This window comes from Lepeophtheirus salmonis, chromosome 3, assembly GCF_016086655.4.
Source record: "Lepeophtheirus salmonis chromosome 3, UVic_Lsal_1.4, whole genome shotgun sequence".
In the NCBI taxonomy this organism is placed as follows: domain Eukaryota; kingdom Metazoa; phylum Arthropoda; class Copepoda; order Siphonostomatoida; family Caligidae; genus Lepeophtheirus; species Lepeophtheirus salmonis.
The window spans coordinates 50,446,281-50,467,407 of NC_052133.2; the positions used below are offsets into that span (position 1 = coordinate 50,446,281).

Consider the following 21,127-nt stretch of genomic DNA (forward strand, 5'->3'; position numbering starts at 1 on the left):
TTAACAATCTGAATAGTTTTAACTGAAAATTGTAAATGAACATAAAATGACCACTCTATTAGGAATTTTATAGATTACCCAGACATTTTATAGATCGAGACACTCTAACGGAGATTGCCCGTAGCATATATATATATAATCCTAATTTTAAGCTAATCCATATCACAGCGTTAGCTCGCTTACAAAAAAAATACCCTATGTATTTTAATGTCACCTTTTGTTTAGATTGTCTCCCTTGATACGTCATACGTATTTAATAATTTATTCTTTTTGATAAATAAGCGAATTAATAAGTTATACTTAGAGATGGAATTTAAGCAAGAGGGCGAGGAAAAGGCGGGAGCGATATATATGGTAATACTGAAATAAGACAGTTGTTAATATCAGCTCCCTGTTATATGATGATTTTGTGGCTATTGAAAATGAATTACTGCGAAGAAGAGGAGAACCTTTTACATTTAAAATATTATTGGTGTGGGGAAAATATTGTAATTATATTTAAATTCAAATATATGAATTTTATTATGCATTTTTAAAATAATTTACAACAAAGATAGGCAATAATGTATACATCAGTGCGAAAAGTTAACACCCTGACTACCAATTAAATATAAGGAAAAACACAAGCAACAACTGTTTTTCCTTTTCTAATTTTTAAAATTATTTTTTTCATTACAAACTAGCCAACTCTACTTATACTATACATATGCTCAGTTTCCAAAAGGACAGGAATGCCATTTCTTTTTTATATCTTGTCGTATATATATTCAATATTGGCCATATTATTATTTATTTCAATAAATAATGGCTATCATAAAAAAATACAAATCTATAGCTACGCTTTTAATAAAATAAAATACTAAGTAATATGATTAATTATCATACAGTATCAAATAAAATACTATGTAGGATTTTATGAAATATATATAGGGAGAGTGGTGTCTGCAGGGTGTGGGTTGGAGAGGTTGTAGCCCCCCACACCCTCAAAAAAAACAAAAAAACTGACGGACCCCCTGATGTGAGCATTCTTTTAAATTGTGAAGAAAATCATGGTCTGTCAATACTTAAGGAATAAATAGCAATTGGTAGGATTGAGTGATTTGACTAACTACCAACTGATTTTGGGAATATTTATGTTTCTTTTTGCAGGAAAGATTGCGTGATACAAGTAAGGTAACGATATGATATATTCTCAATTCTCCTGTTCTTAATTTTTATCATTATCACAAATCATGTGCATCTTGTTTTTTAGAATCCCTAGATCCCCCTTGTTTGAATTCCGTAACCTGATCCGACCCCCAACAGAAAAATAATTCAATATTAATTAATGAAGAAGCTATTTTTTTCTGGATTATACATAATTTATTAAAAGAAATTCTCAGGAAATCAGGAGATGAAGAAAAAAAAAAGTTACTAACAGGATTAACGTCATACGGACTATCCAGTTGGAGGAAACTTTAGCTGATATTTTTACTCCCGCTAACGAAGTTGAAGTTGATTATGCTTTTTCGTTTGTTTGTTTGTTAGTCACAAGGATTACGCCAAAAGTTACGTATCGATTTTGATCAAACTTGTTACAAAGATTACATATGGTCACAGTATGAGGCCATTAAATTTTTAGATGTCAAGGTAACACAAAACGTAAAAAATGCATAATCGACCATAACTTTAGAACAAATTGAATTTAGGCGGAGTTTTGTGTTATATATATTGTTTTATTTTCATTTTTTTCTTAATGAAGTATAAAGCGTCTTTTGAATATATATAGCTCATAAATTGTGTTCCATTATTTTATTATTCTAGGTGATGGTTTGGGCGGACGTCACCTCCACCGGGGTATCGAGTGAGATGGGAGAATTGACAGCTGAAAACAAAACAAATAGGGTATTTTTTTTGTTAGCGAGGTAAATCTGTGTCGAGGCTCGATAATCGACAAAATTTATGTACATTTAATTACAAGGAACCACAATTGGTAGTTTTATAATTAGATTCATCCTTATTTTCTTAGTTAGTTCTGTTTTGCCTCCTTCCATGGCCCCATTAATGTCAAACCCTTTTCGTATTATAAATTTGGTAAATATCATGAATGAATGTATACATTGCATATGATATGAGCCGACTTTTATTAATGCATAAACCATAAATCAAATTTGAATTCAAAGATAAAGCACAAAGGCACGTAACTATAGTTATTTTATTGTAGGATTGAAGCCGTGGAAATATCATCCTAATAAGTATGTAGGTATATGTCTTCTGAGTGGAAACACGAGTAATCTGAGTAAATATATATTGGAATTTAGTATGTCTATAATATTTGGAAAAGGTTTCATATAATCTTTGCTATAACTTCTACGTTAATTTGATGGATATATTTATATTTGTAAAAAATATGACCGCTCGTATGTTGAAAAAGGAAACCTACAAAAAAATATACAAACAAAGTTTTTTTAGTACGATTTCTCTTTATTCTCAAAATAGGGGTTAGTTACGTAGATTAACTCTTGTTTAGTATTTGGCATTCTTTTGAGGTCTGCAAACAGGAAAAAGTTACTGGGGGCCAGATTTGGAGAATATGTGGGATGGGAGAAGCCATTCGTATCCTAAATACTGCAATTTTGGAATAGTCTCAGTGATTTGTGACACGGTACATTGAAACATGACTTTTTTTTTCTTCAAATGAGTCCGTTTTTAAAGGGATTGCAATCCTTTACAATCTACAAAAATTCTATGTAATAATCGCTGTTGATGGTCTAGCCATTTTGAGGTAATCAAGGAATATTTTACAATGTTCATCCCAGAAAACTGATGTAATAATCTTGCCAGCCGATGGTTGCGTCTTTATGCACTTTGGATTTTGTTCATTGCTTGCAGTCCACTCGGCTGAGTGTTGACTATATTCAGGAGTGCAGTGATGAAGCCCCATTCAAATTAAGAAAAACCATTTTTCAATGGTTAATTTCGTGCAGAGTCTAAATATTGTTAATCAACCCAAGTCTCGACTTCAACAATTTTTTTGTTTTTCAGCAAAAATCAATGTTTTATTAATATACGAAATTCTGTATTATCCATTTTTTGATGAATAAAAAAAGTTGTTTCACACCCAATGCTAAATCTCACGAACCAATTGTCCGACGGTTGAGAAACTTGTACACGCATCGTTTGAAGGTTGATAGTAACTCTAAATAATAATTTTAGCGGCACCATCTATGTATTAGCCTACAAACTTTTCAGCAGACCCAATATATTACTTTCAGCTGTCCATATTTTTGCTTTTGTATCTTAATTAGTATTATGTATGGTGACTGGCTGAATTAAAATTAGTTCATTTTAAGTTGTGAATAATTCCCAACAATTATTGGATAATAATCCCATATTTGGAGAGAATTAGCTAACTAACAACTAGAGTTGACATTTACGTCAGGAAAAAAAAGAGTGCGAGGGGAAGGAAGGAGCAGACATATGGTTTGACTGAATTAAAATCCTTGTTAATAACATCAGCCACCTGTTATATGATTTGGGGGGGAATGAATGACTGCTATAAAAAAAACATACGTAGGCTGTTATATATATTTCTGGCCTAGGCTACACTAAGTGTTGCCAGGTGCAATTTGACATTTCCTTTAGTGAGTTTGATATTTTTTTAGTATAATCGTACTCAGAATGTTCTGACGTACGACCATCATTTGTGTTGTTTACAGTGACTTGAAAAAATTAATTTGGCAAAAATGGAATGAAGTAGTGAACATTTTCGTACAATCATTTTTCAGAACTTTCGACGTAGATTATCACAAGAGTTCATTGATGAAATTAAATCTTTGTATGGCGATGAAACACTATCCTATAGCACTGTAAAAAACTGATTTAAAGAATTCAATCGTGGCTGACACTTGCTCAAGGACGAATTCCGTGAAGGTCGTCCAAAAACAGCCGTTGTGCTGGCTAATCCCCTCAAATATATGATGGCCCATGAAAGAGATCTCGGGGTTTCACACCAGGCTGTCCAGAGGGCAATAAAAAAACTGTGTGGAAATAATCTTGTGAGGGTAGGGAGGCCACTTTTGACATCTGCAATGAAAGAAAACCATTTTCTCCATTGCACGACTCTTTTTAATTAGTCTTTTGAACTCTTTTTTGACAATTTTGGACCCTCCAACAGCCCTGATGCTGATGCCTGTATGTCGAGGGGAAGGCCTGCAGTGTCCTTTATCAACAAAATCGAGGCCCTCAAAGCCACTGTCAGTCAGCACTGGGACGCCACGACGGAAGATTACTTCCGGAGCAAGTGCCAGGCCTTCGCCGCCGCCTGGAAGCCATCATTGTTCCTAAGGGCGGCTACATCAATGATTAGAAGTGCTCAGACACACATCTACTTATAATATTAATTTTTTTGAAATTCTATTTTTAACTAATAAATTATATCTTATTGAAGTTTAAAATTCAAAGTTTTCAGATTTTAATGGATCACTCGGTACCTACACGAATTGTAAGTAATAATATATATATAAATTATTTTAAATTTAAAATAAAAACAAAACCAGAAATATTTGTGACTCTTAACCACATCTTAATCATATAAGAGATGTGGTACGGATAACTTTTAGCAATAAACGAACTTGATTGATTCTTTCATAATATGAATATAATCAACAATGTGTTCACTAATATATTATATTTTATTTATTTAAAAAGAGACTAATTTGGGTATGTAATACTATTAATCCATATTATTATTAATTAAGGTCGAAACAAAAGTCCACGACATTTCATATTATATAAACTTGATTAAGGTTACTAATTACAAACCCGATGAATTCCCCAGAAGAAAGTTATTAATTAATGCTTAACATTCACATTTTCCAGAAATTCCCGCAGGGATACTTACTTTGTTCGCCATTTTCCGTTGAATCTGAAACTTGGGTTTAACGGGTTATGAAGACTTATTCATTGGCAAAAAAAAACTTTGCTGTATTCGGGAGAGAGTGCTGACCAAATTAGTAATTATCTCATGCCCCGAGATACTCATCATTAATAAATTAATGATGGACGTAATAATGAAGTGATTATTATTGATTTAATCAGTTTTACTATTTTATAATTATATCTTCTATTTGTTTTTTTATCGTATATGTATATAATAAATTCCATTATTTTCTGCTTTGATCATTTGAATTTTTGGTATTAGGACTAGCATTTAATAGAATGATGTACTTATTACTTATAATGAAAAGTAATCATTCCGATTATCTATTTTCTATTGTAAAAAACTCCCTTACAGGAAATTTCATAAAAATGACAGCCATCATGGACACGCAATAACAAAGATTTGAACAAAATTAGAACTAGTGTTAGAAATATATCTAAAGAGCTTAAGTTTAAAGTTTCAGGGCTTAATTTGATCCACAGCAAGAGTTATGGACATCTGAATTTCAGACCGAATTTTCTGCCTATCGTTCACCTCAAGGCTAGTTTCGTTATAACAAAAATTTTACTCAATAGCTATTCAATACAATACAATAAGTGTTAACTTATATTAATTTAAATATACTTCCGTTACTATATATTATTTGAATTTTTAACATATTGTCATAAAGTCATGTATTGAGTCGGACTCTCGGAAAGTTGTTGGTCTTTTACAAGAAATCTCAGGCTGGATAATACAATATAAATATCAATTAATTAGTTTGAAAAGGATGCATCATTGTGTTTGCGTTTGTAGTGAATTCGAAAAAGCAAAATATATAGTCAATTATTTTGTTTCTTTGCTAAATAACTACTCGAAGGAAATATCCTATAATAGAAAACTTTCATTTACGTTACAAATTGAATCATAATTGAAAGAGACACCATCTTGGGGATCAAAGTTAATATTTATAATATATAAAATAGACAAATTTCCAATAAATCTTGATTGAACTCAATCAAATGGCTTTAAGATTTAAAAAAACTAAACTCCCTTATTGAATACTTTTGATACTTTCATTAAATTTACTGAAAATCCCTACAAAATGGCTAAATTTATATAATTAAAAGAGTAGGATAATTGGAGAAAAATAACTTATTTTTTCGATTATAATATTTAATTTTTAACGACAATATGGAAATAAGATTGTATAACAATGCAATAATATATTTTTAATATACAAAAGGTCCAGATATTAAATAAAACTAGGCATTTGAATTATTAAATTTTGATAAACAGTAAAGTTATAGTCTTTTTATTTGTTGATCCCATACAGATATCAAATAATTTTACTTAATATAAATGAAAATGGGTTTTTTATTGATATATAACTTGGCCCTCAAAATGGAGGCCTTCGGCAATGATATTCACTCCAATTACTTTTGAGTCCAATTTAAATATAACCTAATTATTATATTAGATTTAAAACGTAAAAAAATTGAATTAACTAAAATATAGTTTTTAAACTCGGTAGAGAGTGATAAAATAGTGATATTGCATTTTTTAGAACATATACTAGCAACGTAGCTAATAAAAGTTCAAATGTAAATAATATATATTTTTTTTAAATATGATGTTATTTTCAAATAGAACTCATAAGTAAATACATTGAAAAGTATTTAAAATTCACAATGATAGCAAATGCAATTTCGGATCCATTTGAAACTAATTAATCGATGTTTATTAATTAAAGTATTATACAATTTGAAACTTTTATTAAATGGCGGGCGATTTTCCTAGAACTATTCTGTAAACCTAATTGTACTTTATAAAATATGTATAATTATATAAGTTTGGCCCATTTTTGTTATGTACACGAATAGTTTTTAAATATTACATATATATACAACCCAATATTTTGGTCAATTATAGGCTGTATATTAAGATTTCGAGAATGATTTGTGATGACTAAGAATATTTACTACATTCCAGAACCTTAATTTGATTGATGACACTAAATTTGGGACAGAAATGGCTCCTTTCAAATTGTTGACATCGATTGCCTTCTATCTCTTTCATTCTGACAATACATTTTTTATAATTTAAGAGCAATTTGCAGTACCCCCAAATGATTAATCATATTAAAATATTCCAGCTTTTACAGGGGGTACCCCACTTTTAAAAAATTTACAATTATCATGTAGCAGCAGCAAAAAAAAAAGGCTCCTTCACTTACAAAAACGATGAGCGCGGACCCTGTATTATGGGTACTTGATTCAACTTAATCAAATATGTATCATCTTAATTATCATATAGGGTTTATCCATTTGTGCAATGTAAACGAATTTTTTTTTAATGTTACATAATCGAAATAATTTTATTCAAAAATTTTATGAACTGAATACGTGGAGTCAAAAAGCTCCAAATAACTAAATATCTAATAACATTTTTTCCCATGCCATGGGAACTTTAGATGATGTCTTTCCTTTCTTGCCTTTGTTGGCCAATCGCAATTCATTTTCTTCGTAACGCAGTACCGGCTCAGATGTTTTTGCAGCAGACAACATCATACTTAAACTGCCTTTAAGCTCCATAAGAGTTTGCATATTCTTCGCCTCTCTCTCGACCTTCTTTCTAATCAGATCAAAGGCTTTATCCAATGTGGGATATACACCAAATTTATCAGCATATAGGTCAGCCACAATTTCAATGACTTCGTGAATAAGGGATGCGTATTCCATTTTGTTAACATTATTTGTGGCAAATGTGAGCAAGAGTCCTAGGGATTTATCATCACGCCCTGCAATAGCAAGTGATAGCATTTTTCTCCTTTTAAGTTCCTTTAGAACACTATATGTATATTGAGGATGCTTCTTTTGAATGTACATTCTTAAAACGGAGTCAAGAGCTTTCGAGAATTCAAATTTACGGAGATACATGTCAAACTTATTTTCCCGCCCATGTGCATATTCAAATTCAGGCACAACCATATCACCCACTGATGGCTTGAAATTCATATGAGTCAAGTATTTATTTTTTTCTTTGCGTTTCATGAATAAAAGTTCACTCTCTGATATTTCTGGAGCGCGGCGATGTAGGAACTGAACGAGTCCGTCACTCGAGCCAGTACATATCAACTTGTCATCAGGAGACACGGCAACTCTTAATAACGGGGATGGGGAGGATAATGAAAAGACGGGTTTGAAGGTAGAAGTAATATCCGAAAAAACAACTTTTCTGTCTAATGAAGCGCTAACAATTCGAGTTCCGTTGTTGGACGTGGAGAGAGACGTAATGGTTTTGGAATGCGGAGACATTTTCGCTAAATACTTTCCAGCTGTAAGATCCCAGAGAATGACGTGATGACCTCCAGCAGATGCTAATAGGGCTCCACCTTGTAGAAATAGTATGTCTTCAACAGGAGAGCCGTGGTCTAGTGTCACAACAGGAGTGGATTGACGTTTATCCCATAGTTTAATTGTGTGATCATAAGAACCAGAGGCGTAGAGATGGGATGACACTGGAGAAGCATCTCCCGATCGGACATAGTCATTATGTTCTCCTTTAAAAACAGACTCCCCCGTGGGGATGTCCCACAATATTGTTGTTTTATCATCCGAGAAGGATGAAATGTGTTTCTTGTCCGTTAGAAAAGCGATTCTTTGAACAGGGCCAGTGTGTCCCGTATTCATATCACGCAATAGGGCCTTGGATCCCACGCTATATACTTTGACTGCTCCATTCTCCGTTCCTAACCCTGTTGACGAAGAGTAAAGAGTTAGTAAAATTAATAAATAAGGCATTTTATATAAAAATATTTACCTAATGTGGCTTCATCCCTGAACTTGGCCCCGTAGACACGCTCCTTCCCTTTGGAAAGTGTTTTAAGAAGTGCATCGGAGTCAGAGTCAAAGAGTTGAACTTTCAAGGAGCCCGTGAGTGCTACCCAATGAGGCTTAGAAGGAGAAATCTGAATGTAGTGAATGGGGCCACTTTCTTGGATCGTTACGGGAAACTCAAGGTCCTTCCAATAATCAGAGTCCTCTTGCGATGATGCTCCTAGACCTGAGCCCCTTCGAGATTTCCAGAGAGGAGTGTCAATCACCAACTTCCGATGACGGTTGTCAAAAGTCCCCATCCTTTTTAGCAATTAAATCCAATGCAGAGAACTAAACAAAAACAAAGTCAACAACACGTGGTAAAAATTTAAACTCAATGAGCTAAAATTCACAACAAACTTTGTTTTGATTCCTCTGAATCGGTCATCTATTTTTTAGTATTGCAACGGTAATTTTTTTACCCCTCTTTCAAACTATTAAATTATCTACTTCATCTCTTACATGCGCGCCTTCATCTCTCACGTACAGACATCAATAAATATTTGTTATGTATTTTAAATGTACCAGACATTTTTAAAATCATATTGTGTAAGGATTTTTTCCTATGTGGAGTTGTAGTATTAGACCACTCAACTTCTCTAATTAAGATGGATCCTTTCCTATTTTTCATAACAAAGGGAATCATTTTCGTTGCTATTCATGATTGGTACTAATTTGAGGATCCTTTCAAAATGCATATATATTAGTACTATTTATTCATATGATTGTATATAATAAATATATATTATTATATACACCAACTAATGAGGTCTAATTGTACAAAATTGCCTCATTTAACCCAAGGTACTTATTAACAACTAATGAGCTAGCCGCAAGTCCAACTCGACTCACTTGAATCCTGTGATTCGAGTATACATTTATTATTATAGATTCATTGATTCTAAGATGCTTGGCGAATTTTTAAAGGTTGCGTTATTTTTTTTTTTTTTTTTTTTTTGTATATTGAAGCTTGTGTAAAATGTGTCCTAAATTCTTTCAACACTACTTGTCATAACTCCTAATTTGTTAATTTTACTCTGATATTAATTAAAGGAGTGAATGAGCAACGTGTTCCTTGAATTAGAGGAATTCATGTGGATTGTTCAAACGTATTATTAGGAAGTCTGGAGTCTGTTTGCCTCGAGTGTAGAGGATGTATTGTCCATGATTTTTGTCATTTTGGCTGCTGAAGCTTTCCTTTTTGAAATCCTTAGCTTTTATCAGTTATCACTATTATATTTTTCTATAATAACAAAATATACCGTGGATTTTGTCGTCAGCTGTCTAGGTTTCTGCTTCTTTTACCATGATCAGTGTTTTAAACGTTGATTGGTTGAATTGGAATAAGCTGTGAACGACTCTCAACCTTGATTGAATAATCCTTCCATAGTTGGGAAAAATTGGCTAACTACCAACTGATTTTATGCCTTTTTTTCTGTTTCTGTTCAGAGGAAAGGTTGCGTCGTACAATAAAGGTAACGAAACCTTAATTCTACATCTATTCCTAATTAATAATTATCCTACAAGTTCTAGGGTTTGTTTCATCCAAAGTAAGGGATTCTTGAGTGAAGAGGTCTTGCCTTCTTCGACTTGAGTTCTCACTCCTTTGAGTTGTAGTGAGACTCATTTATTGCCTAATCCTTATTGTTGTTGCTGGAGGATGCAAAAGTATGAGAAGTTGGAAAAGATTGGCGAAGGTATTGCATGATTTGATTTGATTTATCTTTTTGTGTGGAGTGATAATGTTGGAATTTGTAGAAAATATTAAAATCCATTTTCTTCCTCCTTAGGGACGTATGGAACTGTCTTCAAAGCGAAAAGCAAGGAATCTCAGGAGATTGTTGCCCTAAAACGCGTTCGACTGGATGACGATGACGAAGGAGTTCCCTCCTCTGCTCTAAGAGAGATTTGTCTCCTCAAAGAACTCAAACATAAAAACATCGTTCGCCTTCACGACGTTCTTCATTCTGATAAAAAACTCACTCTTGTGTTCGAACATTGTGATCAAGATCTTAAAAAGTACTTTGACTCTCTGAATGGAGAGATTGATGCTGCCATTGTCAAGTCCTTTATGCATCAATTGCTCAAGGGACTTTCTTATATCCATGGACAAAACGTTCTTCATCGAGATCTTAAACCCCAAAACCTTCTTATTAATAAAACAGGAGAACTAAAGTTGGCAGACTTTGGTCTTGCAAGAGCCTTTGGTATTCCAGTACGATGCTATTCGGCAGAAGTTGTTACACTTTGGTATCGACCACCGGATGTCCTTTTCGGAGCTAAGCTATATAGTACTTCAATTGATATGTGGTCTGCTGGCTGTATCTTTGCTGAAATGGCAAATGCGGGTCGACCTCTGTTTCCAGGTAGTGATGTAGATGACCAACTTAAAAGGATTTTCAAGCTATTGGGTACACCCACGGAAGAATCGTGGTCGGGTATGAGCCAATTACCCGAATATAAACAATTCCCTATTTATTTACCTGCTATGTCCTTTGCCCAAGTTATATCCAAACTCTCCAATCGAGGAAAGGACCTCCTTCAAAGACTCCTTGTTTGTAATCCCAATAAAAGAATCTCGTCTGACGATGCGCTAGCCCATGCATACTTTACAGATTTGAATTGAAAACGAATATAAAACAGATGATATATTTATTTAATTACATATATGTATTCAAACTGCACGTTACTTATATACCTATTTTTTTAACTAATTAACCTCTTAGTTTGAAATTTTATATTTTGGTCCCAAATTTTTTTAATAAATAAAGTTTATCGTTTAATGGACCCTTAGTGCTCTAATATAATAAATTGTTATGTCTTCCCTTTCAAATTTGATTGGAATATGTTATACCCTACTATTTAATATTCATTTTCTGAAATAAAACGTTATTTTTTGTTAACTCGAACTTTTAAAAAACCCCAACTAAATAAATACTACTCACCAAGTTGAGAAATAAGTATAAAAATTTGCTTTAAGAAATATCTTCTTCTTTCTTGAAATTATATCAATATTAAGCTTTTGGTAAAAACGGAAACATAGTTTCCTTTTTTTTTTTTTTTTTTTATCATAGTAGATTGGAATCAATTACACACTATATAGATACACCATAACAGTCCTTTAACCAGATTGATATCCAAAGGGGGTCGTGACAAGGACTTTTCTTTGCGGGTTGAATAGCTTGAGATGATAACATTTATATTGATTTATTCTTGATATTTTTTAATCACCTCTTCTTTCATTAAAACCTAAAATTCGAAATCATTACTTTAAGAAAAGATTATTTTTATCATTTATCTTATTCATTGTTCTAGGACACTGCCGAAATCCTTATTACCCTAAAAAAAATAATATATAAATATATATTTGATGATGATCCATGTTGCAATACTATGTAATTATATATTAGTCTAGTCCAATGACAAGTACAGCTTGATAATCAAAGGCAACCTCGGAATAGAGGAGTGTCAATCAGGACTTGACCAGATACATAGGAGCTCTAACAGATTCGATATAAAGGATTGATTCATTCACATTATCCATTGAATCTCAATCATTGTTTGATTTATTGACTTCTCTTCTTTTAAACATTTTTTTCCTTTCTTATTAATTTTTTGAGTTAATTAAGGGACAGTTATTATAATTTTTGTTTTAATAGCTGTTGGAGATAAATGTTGAAATATCCTTATAACAAAATTAACTAATCATGGGAATTTGTGGCAAAAAATCAAATATTTGATTTTTTTAAATTGTTGTAACATGAATGAGAATCATAACTACATAATAATGCAATATGAAATCGCTCACGGTTATTAACATGCCCCTCAGTAGCCACAAGTCTGGGGTACATTTACAAATAAACGATTGTTAAGCACGATAATTTTGAATGTAGTCACAGATCTCCATTGTTAGTAGAATATAATCGTCTTTCGGGAAAGGCATTCTCCCCCCCCCCTCCCGTAGTTACGAGACTGCCTTATAGACAGTCAATTATTCAACCCAGAGATAAACAAAAGCTATCAATGTTTGTAGAAGATTGAGTTGACATATTCGTATTCTACATAATAAATTCAGAGTCAATATTTGAATTCCGAACAACAATAAATCATCAATTTTTAACTTAAATATTTGAAATTCAAATATTTACTTATAGTAAAATAGTTAAGATATTATATTTGTAATGCATTTAACCTTGTAGTTTTACGTATAAAAATCAAATTTCCACAGGACTTTAATTTATTCGTCACTGTATTACCATCATCATACAGGTTCTGACGGCGAGACACTAGTAACTGGAATAACTAAGGATTTCATAACAGTTTTGTAGAATTGAGTCTTTTTCCACCATTGAATATGCTTTTTTGATCAATTCAGGTTCTTCAAATTTGAAAAATTAAACCATGCTCATAATTCAAATACAAGCCTATCTATTGTAAATGTGGAAAGTGGTATTTATGATACATCGATCAATCTTTATATTTTTGTTGAAATGTTCATAAATTGAGTCTATTTCATTGATTTATAAAAAAAAATCAAATTGTGATGGAGTCCATTCTTATGCTCTTTATTGTATGGTGAAAATTTACTCAAAATCAGCAATCATTTTTTCATTCTACCAACTATCAAGTTGAATACACATCTTGGTTGTTGTATTACAACTGTACTGATTTGCTTCTTTAAAGATATATTTAATAAATTTAAAGGTCTACAAACATAGAACAATACTAATTAAGGTGGTATCTTTAGTTATATAAAATATTCTGCTATTTATGTTACTTTTAACTTGAAATAATTTTTATTTCGTATTTACAATAAACCATAACCGACTATAAAAATGGAATGTTATTCAAAGTTGAGTAAAAAAACTACTAAGTAATATCTAACTTTAATATCGGACACAAATAATTTAGTGTAATAAACAAAATCTTTTTTTCTAGACGAATCATTCTTGAAAAAATTTATAAAGTATTTTCTTAAAAAAATATAACCTTGAAGAGTATATAATATTTTGAACACCATTTAAGATTGTTTTTTTGACGTAAGTCAAATGACTCAATGTTTTGGTTTCAAAACATGATTAACACTATTTTATATAATAGTAAATTTGAAAAACTTACAGACCAATATATTTGTTCAGTCCCAATGGATGTAATATTAATTATCTGCCTAATTTTAAGATTTTTTGTCTCTTGAAAAATTCATCGCAGGGGGGAAGGAATGGAACCAGGGCCAGCTTTAACTATTGCCAGGACCTATGCAAAACTAATTGCCCGAACCCTAAATTTCAACCTAGATTGAGTAAATATAATTGATTTTCAAGAAAGGAATGTTTTATTAATTTTTAGTGACATTTAAAAAAAAAAAGTCAGGCTTTCTTAAATGTACGTGGCCTTTTAATTAATTCGGACACTATTTCATTTAATAAAGAATGTTCCTTTCTAATTTTAAAATGACATTTTTTCAGAAATGAAATTATTTGTCCTTTTCCAATCAAGCGTGAGACCTATTGGAAGTGTGGGCCCACTACAACAGCAGAAGTTGCAGTGCCCTAAGGTTGGAACTTGATGTACCGGCTGTCATTTGGCAATAGCTCATAGAAGGGGCGTCCGCAAAGGGTTGCTTGGAGGGACTGTAGCCTCCCCCCCCCATACTAAAGAATTTTTAATTTTAAATTTAATATTTGTAATTTTTTCAAAAAAACTTTCAAAAAATTTTAAATAATTTCACAATATTATTTCCAAACAATTTAATGTAATTTCTCAATTTTTTTTCTCAGAGATTAAAATTTCTATGGATTTTTGACATTTTCCTCTAAAAAATTTTGTATTTCAAAATTCATTTAGTTTTCCGTGAATAGCTATTGATTTTTTAAATTTTTCTCAAAAAAATTTAACATTTGAAATTTTTTTTTAAGAATGTTATATTTGATAAATAATTTTTTAAATTTTTTATAAGTGGCTATGAATAACTGTAATTTGTTAAATTTTTTTCCAAAAAATTTAATTTTTCGTAAAAAGCAGTATATTTTTGATTTTTTTTTTCCGAAATTTTTATTCTTGAAATTTTTTTAAATTATAGATTTTTTTTCAAAAACAATCAAAAACCTAGCGCTTCCTAAAATATAATGCTGCGGACTCCTGCTAGTACCAATGAATGGTGCTTGTGAATATTTATTATTTTTTAATATAGAACCAAAGTAAAATGTAATCCGGTTGTAATGTGAGTATTTTTCAAGTGAATCCATTCGGGTTAATAACATTGACTATGTAGACTCCCTTCTTCAGTAAGAAATGAACTTTGCAAGCAGCAGAGAAGACACAAGATTCGAAAAATTTGAAAAAAATCATGGAGACTTTAAATTTTAAATGCTTTTTTATTGTATGTATGTTTTTAAATTATGGGATTCGTGGGCAAGCACCTACTTTGGATCGTTGGCTCAGTGTATTTTTTCGTGAGTTAAGTCGTAATGTTTCTCCAGAGGTTCTCGAAGAGAGCGTGATGAAGAATGTAGATAAATTGGTCTTGATTCAGATTCCACAATCAATAAAAGCAACGTTTCCACTTGGAGTTCGTCTTGGTCCTTGTGAGGAGGAGGAAGAACAAGGGTATAGTGTAGCTTTTGCCACAGATATGACTCCTAGTCAATCTTTCTCGGTAGCCTGTATGAAAATTGACGGCTATAAAGCTCAACCCTTAAGTAACTTCACTCCAACGCCCAAGGATACCTATGAAAAGTCGTTAGCTCTTCTCCTTAAACTGTATCCTGACATAAAAGTCAGTTTACCTTTCACTCCAGAGGAAGTTCAAAACTTTATAAAAAAACAAGGATATGAAGATAAGAAGGCGAATGATTTGGAGGAAGAGATATTGGATATCCAAAGTCGTGACAATTATTTGTCTCGATCTATTCCTACTTTAGAAAATCTTTATGAAAGAGCATCAAGTCGTCTTCAGGTAAGAAAATATATACTTAATGTTTATTTAGTTGATGGCCTGTTTTTTTGAGGTTCTCATCAGGGTACAAACTTCTAAACCCCTCAAGGATATGATACTTCTAAGAGATAAATAAATGAATAGTTAATATTACGTTTTTCTGTTATTTTTGTCAAATATCTTGGGAATTCATGAAAATCTTATTAGTTACATATCTACACACTTACTTTATATACAAAATTAATGGCTAAGGGAATAGTTCTCTTGATATGAGACTAGATGAACTTTAAATTGGATTTCTACCACTTCAGTAAAATACAAACAAGATGAGCTAAAAATAAAATAACCATTTGATTTGCCTAAATATATTTTCTTAATCTTTTTTTGTGCTTAGGAGGAGGAGGAAAAAGAGCCTTTGATCTTATTGAAAGATGATTCCGATGATTATGTTTCAAATGAATTGGATGATAGTGGATTTGAAGATCCATTTTTTATTGTTGATAGCTGGGATAAAACAGGTGACAATGAAGAAACATTTCCCAATCCTCGCTCGAATCAAAATGAAGAAGAATTGGATTTGGATATATCCGAGAATGATAAAGGAAATGATGAAGAAACAGATTATGATAATGATAGAGAGTATAATGAAGAGATGGGAATAAACCGCCATGATGACGATGATGAACGTTTTACTTTAGACACGGAGAACTCATTGGGCTCAGCCTTTGATGTGGAGGAATTGGACAAAGCACGTATGTTTTTGATATTTCGACATGTTAAAAATAGTTGTATCAGTCCTTATTAAGGTCTGAAGACTGTTCAGTTTAGTCCTACATATCAGTTCTAAAATTTATAAAGTTCGTTCTTTGATGACGTCACTCAACTTTATTTCTTTTTTTTTACACAATTTTATTACTAACAGTTCGAATGACCGACAGTCTCAAGGGCCGGTCCTAAGACTGGACTAGACCAAATAAATAAGGACTGACACAACTCTAGTTCAAAAGTTCTTTAACATTTAAATTGTACTTATTAAATAATTTAATTTAAATTAATTAGTCTATTAATTACTGTATGTAATTATTTTCTAATGAAAAAAATCCCTACGTTTATTAATAATCTCATTTATCGTAGCCTATAAAACAAAGTATGAAACTGTCCTTGGGATATTACTTACCATTTTGGCTTTTGTTGCAATCATAGTCCTCATTTATATTTATCGTCGGCAGCAACGATCACGAATGTTCCAAGTTTCTGGTCCTTCCACACCCTCATCACGTACTTCTCCTAATGAACATAATATATTTGAACCACAGATTTTGCAGATGTCTAAAGAAGATCCAGAGGGTTCTTTCATTACCGAAGATCACACTGCTACAATCAAGACAGGACAACTCCTTGCTGTTAAGGTAGCTTCCTCGCGACACTCTTCCGCCTCTTCGTCTCGTTCTAATCCTTTCTTAGGATCAGAAACAGAGATCCCCAAAATACCGGGCCCACCCACAACTCCTAACACCCCAACATCCCGTCGATCAACTAATTCATTCGGACCACAGTACTGACTCTGGTTCCGAATACTTTTACAAATTTGGAATTTTCTTTTTGCTAATATGTATTTAACTTTTAAAATGAATTCATCATAGCTACTTAGTTTTAATCGTTTAAAAAAAAAGTTTTTTCTTCAATTATTTCAATAATAAAACCACAACACATATCTAAGTCATTAACTTTCTTGTCTAATGCACATGAATTAATCAATCCATATATAATAATCAATCAATTATAATTGAGGGGAGCAGTCATCAAAATAATAATTTTTAAAGAAATTTAATTTTCTTTATCCCATCAGAGTAATTAAAGTCAATATTTAAAACAAATCGATGTATGTGAATATATGAAAATGAATGAATCAATAAATTTCGAAATAGTGTTTTTTTTAATAAATAAAATGAATAAATTATGTATCTGTTAATGTAATTATACCTATAAAAAATATATATATTATATAATTATTGTGAATTATCGAGTTCCTTTGTTTTCGAACTTCATATATTTGTAAGCTTTGATTATTTGAACTCGAATTAGCACTAGTTAAGCTTGGGGGGTTAATTTATGAGAATGAGTAAATTCAATTTTAGCACAACTTTTCTATTAGTTACATATCTTAGTAGAATTTTGGTGAATATTTATCATTTGAAGTTAACTGCTTAATATTAGCATCTTATACAATTGATAATCAACTCATCCACATATGCATCTTTGATTATACATTAAATGTTTATCATTTCAAGTTTCTAATCATCATAACTAATATTCCAATAAAATTGATTTAAGTTTAATTTGGAAGCATTTTTTTGAAATTTCTTTTTTCCATATTGTTATAATGATGATTGATGTAATAGGCAGTGCCAATTTTAGAATATGTGGGACCGGTCACATAAATATTTGACGAGCCTTTTACTCCGGCCATCTACAGTGTCTTCTAAAACCAGTCCTGATAATTAAAGGTACGATACTGCGATGATTTTAATAATTAAATAGTTTTTTAGTTCTTAAGATCGATTTTGGTCTCGAAACTTATGTTTGAAGGTAGTTTTATTCGCGTCTCGTCAACTAGAATTTCAAAGGGGTATAAAAGCTTCAAGATCCAGAGTCCATTTACTGGACAAATATGGGCAAATAAAAAAATGGGACAAATTTTTTTATTGAAAAAATTAATTGGAAATTCATTTTTTTTATAAATTAATAGCAAAATTTTTACTCCTGAAAACAAAATATTAACTAAAAGTAGACCTTTTTCGATGAGTAATTGACTAAGTTTAATTGAAGATACAACCAAAATTATGAAATATGTTGGTTTATACGATAAAGGCCAACAAAAGTTCTTGGAAAAGACTTAAGAGCTGAATTTGAAACTTGAAAGATACTCGCACTTTATGTAGAACAGCTGAAAAGATCAGTCAGAATAATCTAAATGATTTAGTATCAATGGGTGTCAACGCAAATACAAAGTTAATATATAAGGAAGAAGAAAAAGTTAAAGTCGTGGCAAATCGTAGACAAGAGCCGAGAAAGATTGTATAGACATTGTGGTTTCCAATTTTCTCGTAAGAATGTGAAACTTTGCCCTACAAAAAATTTTGAATGCACAAGATGTGGTACGAAAGGGCATTATGCAAGAGTGCAGGCGTCTAAAAGACTAATCTATATCGAATAATAGACTAATATATATAAAATTATATCGATCATCAACTCTATTTATAAACTTGAATGGAATAAACTACCCATCAATGTATTTAATGCCCATGTAAATTACTTCAAAATATAATAACTACTTGTGACTGTGATGCACTGGTATCCGTTGCTGGATAAGAGTATTAAGAGATATAAACATCGAACATCAACTCTTGAAACTAAAATCATCGAGGTTAATCCATCTAAATTAGATATACAAGATGCCATTGATTTGAAATTGAAACTCGGCAACCTTTACCCCCCCAAAAAAAAATGTTGTAGACACCCTTGAAAAATCATTGTTTACCATTTTTTTTCATTTCATTAGAAAACTTTAGACACAATAATGAGTGAGTTTGATTATTTTTGTGACCGTGAAAGGCCACCTCAGTGGCACAGGATTTAATTAAGAGAGGCCTTGGTTTTTGGAGTTTTGTTTTTTTAAATTTAAAATATTTCGAAACAAAAATTCAAAAATCCATATCCATTCACAAAAAATTTCAAAAATTATATTTCAAATATTAAATTTTTCGGAATTTTTTGTCAAAAATTCACACCTGCTTTTAAAAAATTTTTTTTTTTGAAAAAAATATCAAATTTTAAATTTTTTAGAAAAACATTGGAAAAACTCAATTAAAGTTTCAAGTAAAAAGCAGAAATTTCTTAATTGAAGGTGGGATACAGCTCACCTCCTGCGGACGCCCCTGGATTTTAGGCCAGTTCCCTTCCCCTCACTGTGGCCACGGGGTTGGTAAAAATTACCCCTTTTTGTCTCATGCACTACAAGAATTAGTTATGGAACTAAAAATATTTTTTATTGTTGACTGTTGCTATTAATTAATCAATTAAATGTTTCCTATATTAAAAACCTCATAATGCAAGTTTAGTTTAACAAATTTTGTTTTATTTTTCAAAGAACAAAAATTCCCAAAGTATTAAAACTATTATAATATATATTAAACATTTATATCAATTGACAACAGTACAAAAAAAATAATACAATGTCAGTTTTTTCGATTAATCTTTGACCTACAACCATTAATACAGGATCAACACTATATACTAAATGGATTAATGTCCGTTTTAAACAATGTATAGTTTACTACATTTAATTTAATATAAAAACAATTTTCTTTATTAGTACAAATATTTATTCATTTCTTCTAGTCAGAGTGATGTCTAAGGGTAATGTGTACTCCATTTAAGGCCTCGTCCGCACGAAAACGTTTTCTGAGGGGAATTAACAATAATTATTCGTTTTGGGCTTGCATCCACACGAATCGGGTGTTTTACTTAACCTAAAACAATTTTTTTTAAATAGCACTTAATTCTCTGTTGTCAATTATAATGTAATTTAACACAGGACACATCCTGGATCATTACGAAGTGGAAATCAATGCTCATAGCTATTTACAGAAAATTTCTTTGAAAAAAAAATTTAGAAATTAAATTTCAAATATATTTTTTTTGAAAAAAACATTTCAAATATTAAATTATTAGGAAAAGAGTTTAAAAAATCTATAGCTATTCACAGAAAATTAATTTTTTTCAAAAATTAAATTTCAAATATTATATTTTCTACTCTGCTGCATAATTTGCTAGAATAACGAGAGAGAAAAAAGTATCTTAAAAAACTAACATATTTCAATTTGGGGCAAGGGGCTATAGCTCTCCCAACCCCTCTGCTAAATATGTTGGGTTCCCCTTTTTTTTCTTTTTTAGTATGATGCGGTAGGTAGAAACGAATTAATCTTGCAGACGTTTTGCGTGAGCCACAGAACGTGCGCTCCATATTAAAAAAGAAAAGAAAAGGAAGTATATGATATCAAGTTAGTGGATAATAAAGGTGTGTCGCTTAGCGTCTGCATTCCTATTGACTGAACTTGAGTGACGTCACAAATGTTGTATTCACTCATAAATGAAAACAATTGTATTAATATAACAACGTGAGTCGATAATTTATCAAGGTGGAGGATGATGTAACTCTCTTCAATTTCATAGTCTGCTCAAGGGATCTCGACTCTTAAGGTGAGACCCAATCAACGAGTGTTTCACCCGGCGGATCTAATCTCTTTTAATAGAAAGTTCGTTCATTGTGCAGGTATTTCTTCATATCACGGTGACTTGTGACTTCTGATCTCGTTAATAATTGTCCCTATACATAAATTCCTTCAGATCTTC

The 21,127-nt window shown here is 31.5% G+C and overlaps 3 protein-coding genes across 3 annotated transcripts; 2 read left to right on the forward strand and 1 right to left on the reverse strand.

Annotated features, from left to right (window-relative positions):
• Window positions 1–6,186: 6,186 nt before the first annotated feature.
• Window positions 6,187–10,028, reverse strand: LOC121115324 (U3 small nucleolar RNA-associated protein 15 homolog). Its single transcript, XM_040709553.2, has 2 exons — window positions 8,723–10,028; window positions 6,187–8,657 (listed from the first exon to the last, which is right to left on the reverse strand). Exons 1-2 carry the CDS (start codon window positions 9,036–9,038, stop codon window positions 7,330–7,332), a joined length of 1,644 nt encoding a protein of 547 aa, XP_040565487.1. The 5' UTR covers window positions 9,039–10,028; the 3' UTR covers window positions 6,187–7,329.
• A 197-nt stretch (window positions 10,029–10,225) lies between these two features.
• Cdk5 (Cyclin-dependent kinase 5) lies at window positions 10,226–11,681 on the forward strand. Its single transcript, XM_040709556.2, has 2 exons — window positions 10,226–10,475; window positions 10,569–11,681. Exons 1-2 carry the CDS (start codon window positions 10,439–10,441, stop codon window positions 11,402–11,404), a joined length of 873 nt encoding a protein of 290 aa, XP_040565490.1. The 5' UTR covers window positions 10,226–10,438; the 3' UTR covers window positions 11,405–11,681.
• A 3,369-nt stretch (window positions 11,682–15,050) lies between these two features.
• On the forward strand, window positions 15,051–17,426 carry LOC121115326 (uncharacterized). The gene is made up of 3 exons (XM_040709554.2): window positions 15,051–15,733; window positions 16,107–16,464; window positions 16,847–17,426. Exons 1-3 carry the CDS (start codon window positions 15,125–15,127, stop codon window positions 17,272–17,274), a joined length of 1,395 nt encoding a protein of 464 aa, XP_040565488.1. The 5' UTR covers window positions 15,051–15,124; the 3' UTR covers window positions 17,275–17,426.
• Window positions 17,427–21,127: the final 3,701 nt, after the last annotated feature.